The sequence below is a fragment of the Pogonomyrmex barbatus genome, unplaced genomic scaffold (assembly GCF_055798465.1).
Source record: "Pogonomyrmex barbatus isolate J1 unplaced genomic scaffold, ASM5579846v1 scaffold16, whole genome shotgun sequence".
In the NCBI taxonomy this organism is placed as follows: Eukaryota; Metazoa; Arthropoda; class Insecta; order Hymenoptera; family Formicidae; genus Pogonomyrmex; species Pogonomyrmex barbatus.
This window is the reverse complement of record NW_028297112.1, coordinates 293669-298668: the sequence shown is the minus strand read 5'-3', so window position 1 is coordinate 298668 and position 5000 is coordinate 293669. Positions and strand designations below refer to the sequence as shown.

Here is a 5000-nt window from a genome sequence, read left to right as displayed (position 1 = left end):
TATTCTTCATATTGAATGCGTGTGCTTTAATGTTTAATATTCTTTTTCTAGCCACCACCATTCCTGATCCTGAATTTGTCGACGAAATAGGAAACATTACAGTACCAGCAGGACGAAATGTCAAACTGGCATGCAGTGTGAAAGATCTCGGATCGTTTAAGGTACGTATGTGAACGAATAACTTGTTATTACGTTCTGTTACACCGTAATACATTTATTTATACACGACGATTCTGATATTATTAATAGACTCAACAAAAATATTATTTGCTTGTTGAACAACTAAGAAAAAGAGTTAATATATCAATAATAACTACACGCGTATATCTACATTAATATCGAAGATTAAAAATTTAATCAATTTTATTAAAACGAGCGGGCAGTACTACAGTTTTAGGATAAATATTAAACATCAATATTTTGTTCAGTCGACTTTTAATTAAAATTTTAAAGACCGGCGTATCCTTTTACTTTCCGTTTTGTGATATTTTAAATTCAATCTCCGCTGAAAAGTTAAGTTAAGTTAGCAGAGAATTATGAGTACGTTATATCGTTAGATCACGTGGTTCGATGATACCGAGATACTTTGATAAATGTCATTCATCAATAAAGGACCTCATTAAATTCGAAGCGCGGGATGCTAGAGAAAAATCGAGGGCGAAGAGGAAATACATATCTTCGAGGATCTTGAATAATTTTCTCATCTGGCGCACTCATCTCACTCAGCTGCTATAGTACGCGGAATAAATTAATGATACCATGTGTATATATATATATATATATATATATATATATATATATATATATCAAATATTACATTTAATATATATCTTCGTGCACCAAACAACGAATAGATCAAATTGGTCATCATTATCGATATTTAAATTGAATCGGAATGACAACTGATTGGAATTAGAGTTATAAAAAGTTTAAATTTGTGAAATTAGAATTTGTGAAAATTAGAATTTCAAGTTAATTTAATCATCTACATTATTTGATATCGTTCTACCTCGCATTAGGATCGATTAAAATGGCATTGTTAACGATCGTAATAACATTGGTCATTTTTAGGTCAACGAATTTGATTACATAAATTACTTGATACGAGCATCTCTTTTTACCACACTTTTTTTAAAATTATGTAATCCACGAACACGATAATGCTCTTCTCAACATATAAATATGAATATACTTTACCTGTTATCGTCGTTTTCATTATCATAAAACTGAGAATTTTCTACTCAATTTGCAACTTTGTTTCTCGCGTTTTATAATGGTTCTAAAGATTTTAAACGATTTAACGTAAAAGGTGTATCGTAAAATGAAGAAATGCAAAACCGTTAAACAACGCGGCAACCGAGTTATTATAATCGTCGTTTGTATTCGCGGATGAGCCAGAAACATAGACTTGCATAAGAACGAACAACGGAAGTTGTCGGCAGTTCGACGTGGCTACCTGAAATTTTACATCCGGAAAGGGAAGTAAGATTGAATTGGCACTTTCTGGATCCGCGCCAGCTCGTCTCGCACTATACATCGCACTACTCGAATAGTCGTCATCTCGTTTGCCCGAGTCTCAAATTGAAGAATTCGATCGTTCCGGCAAGGCACTCTCTCGGTGTGTTTAAGATGCGCCTAGTTTCCTTTTTACTCACGCCGTTTCAAAATTATACTTATTTCATCGCGTTTCTGAACTTGGTGTAGTTGACATAAACTTTAAATATCATATTCTACTCGAGATTATGCTCAGAATCATTTATTAAAAATCAGAATTTTTTGTTTTCCGAAATTAAAATGATTGTTAAAATTGCAGAATTTATTTTTAAATATCATCAACTCAAGATGATATTTTCCGTAAATTTTTTTCTATTATTCCATAAACTTGTAGAGATATCTAGCGATTTTTGTATTAATTTCTAATATATCCAAAAAAATCGCTAAGATCCTTTCCTTGAGCGTTTCAGTCTTGATGATAATAAATCCATTCAAATCTGCGCCCCGAATAAACAAAGAAATTATCCTTAACTTGTTCATATATTATTAATATTAAGTGCGCGCATTGTACACAAACAATATATTTTTTTATACCTTGCTTTCCGACGATATGTGAGAATTTCCGCATTGAAACATATCGAAAATCGAACTGGACAATACTTTGTCGGACGCTTGCGCGCGGAGTGATTTTATATTGTGGTCTCTGAGTACGTGCAATGGTTTACCTCTCACCACCACTACCATTCCGCCTTACGAGCCTTATACTGCCCCTTAGTGCCCTTTAGTGTCCCGTGGAAAAGGCCATCGGGGATCGCAACCGCTAAACACGCACTTAAACCAACCCTCATGTCTGTTCACCGAGATCAACGTTACATTTATTCTACGATCATTCTGTCCACCGTTTACCGCATTCAGGTTCGCGCGTATACCGAACGGAAAGTAATTGCTGCCGGAGTTACATCGATCGGTTACTCCGCTGGTGGGCCATTTTAGCCTTGCAAACATTTCCTGATTTCCCGATTTATCGTAAACGGCACATGCCATTATAATTTTACTGTAACAGAAATTTGGCGGCGGGAATCGATCGAATAGATACCTACGGCAAACGTAAAGAGGATAGCGGCGGTAAATATAAATGTAGAGAAAGAGAGAGAGAGAGAGAGAGAGAGAGAGAGAGAGAGAGGGGGGAAGAATTTAATTTTACATTAATTTTGTGAATTTTTCGAGAAACAAAATAAAAGTCCTAATTTCAATCTAAATTGAAATGAGCGGCGTATGAATTACAAAGATCTTTTTTTTCTCTCTGGACACGCGGAACGCGCGGAACAAGGCGGGATATTTTATATCGCTTTGAACTTCGTTTGATATAATTTTGCATTCATTGCCAGGGAATCCGAATTATTTCGCAATCTCTCTGAAGTTGCGCTTGACGTCGTTAACGGGTACATTTACGCGCGAAAAAATTTTATCGCGTTTAACGTATTTCTACATTTTTCTGGCCTTCTGGATCGCTCGTCGAGGTGAGCTTCCGCGTATTATCGAAGAAAAATTCACGATATTTAATCCTCATCGATGCTGCAACGAGATTTTCATAGTTTCCTTTTATTCCTCATCGGCATCGTAAAGATCAATCGTTCATTCTCGCGAATCAAAGACGCACCGGTCAAGAAAAATAGCCGCTTAATCAAGATATTAAAATACCAACTTTTTTTTTATCCTGCATATCGATATAATATGATACCTCGCCAGGAAATTTTCTTTCCTTTCTTAAAGAATTCATTATTCTTACACACAAAAAAAAAGCTAATCAGTAATACAGTAGAAAAATTTAATTTAACATTTGCCATTATTAATTTTAACGCTTCTATCATAAATTACACAAGTTTCATTACACAGAAACTATTACATCAATATATCTTTTCTAATGTTTTATCTTTTTAGAAAGTTCTTTATTATCATATTTCTATTTTATTAATATTTAATTAAATTTACGTATAAATATAATTCATATAATCATAAATCTCAATACACTCGGAGAAAAAAGTTGTACCAGCAATTAAAAATTTGCGTATAAATAACGCACGTCTCAATGTCTAATAAAGTCGTAATAAGAACAATTATAAAATTAAATGAACCAAGAAAATATAATAATATTAATAAATTATTAAATAAATTAATGTATTGTATACCGTATGTAGTTTTCTCAATGATATTATCAATGACTCAATGACTTATGCCTACTTCACAAAATTTATTTAAACTGGAAAAAAAATGTAACGTCATATTCTATTTGTATAAAGTATATAACTAGGTAATTATATAGTTGAGATGCTATTTCACTATCAATTAATAATTCACATGTATTGTCACGTGATTATATTTTTATTGTCAACTCAATACTACTTTTTATTATTTTAAAAACATAATTGCAAATACTTAAATCTCATAATTGTCATAAATATGAATAGTTGCTAGAACTTTTGTTTTCGCTCAGTGTATATATATATATATATATATATATATATATATATATATATATATTTCAGTCATTATGAATCAATAATAATGTCAACATTGTGAATTGTTAATGCTCACTTACAAATTTTTATTCAATTTACGCTCTATTGTATCGATCATCTGTTTCTAACGAAAACATAATCCCGATTTAATTCATCCCGTGTCTTTCATATTTATTTGCGATTGTGCAAAAATGCTTATACGGCGCTTGTCATCGCTCGTATAAACGAAACGCGCCACGAGCCCGGCTGGCTCGTGTATCTTAATGTTATAGCTGAACAGAAAATTTGTTTTTCTCACACGTATCTCATCGGGACGGTTTCAGTGATATTTGGTTTATTTGGTTAATTTCGTCGACCAGCCGCGCGTATATATTGGTCACATGCGCGCACACGACTGCCGGTTTTTCACGCTTCAACACAGGCAAATCGCGGGGGACCGCGTGCGCGTGTTTTTTTTTCGCGGGGAAGGAGGAAAAAAAGAGGGAAAGGAGAAAAAGGAAGGAACACGATGATTCGATGCGCAGCCAACGAAAATGTAAATTCACCGGCACCGCGGCCGGTGGCATGCACCCGGCCGGAAGTAAAAATTCTCCTCGGCGTTATTGTTCTTTGGTCGCTTGCCCGATATACGGCCTGCTCGTATCTCTTAAACGGAGAATTCTTCGATTTACCGATACTATTCCGCGCGTTGCTCGCGGTTCCCGAGTCCCCTGGTGAAATGTAAGGATATTGGCTTTGCCGATCGGTATTTCTGCGGAAATCGCACGAGGAAGAGATGCCTGATAAGAAAACGCATTTCGATTCCTACCCGGGATACGGGCGATTTTTTTCGTCCTCCGACTCTCGGAAATTTGCTATATTCGTGACGAAAACCATATATATATATATATATATTGAATATTTTTATGCGTTATAACTTATTTTAACATCTATATAATTATTATAATTATATATTAATATAAAGATAAACGTACGTAAAATAAAAAA

The 5000-nt window shown here is 34.2% G+C and overlaps 2 protein-coding genes across 5 annotated transcripts in view; one reads left to right on the top strand and one right to left on the bottom strand.

The window, feature by feature from the left end:
• The window catches only part of LOC105426143 (lachesin), a 167244-nt gene that overhangs the window by 54224 nt on the left and 108020 nt on the right, over nucleotides 1-5000 (top strand). Inside the window, exon 2 of the mRNA XM_011637233.2 lies at nucleotides 52-161. Within this exon, the coding sequence (XP_011635535.1) occupies nucleotides 52-161 (110 nt within the window). The remainder of the gene's footprint in view (nucleotides 1-51; nucleotides 162-5000) is intronic.
• The window catches only part of LOC105431450 (synaptogenesis protein syg-1), a 157336-nt gene that overhangs the window by 119676 nt on the left and 32660 nt on the right, over nucleotides 1-5000 (bottom strand). The window lies entirely within an intron of this gene.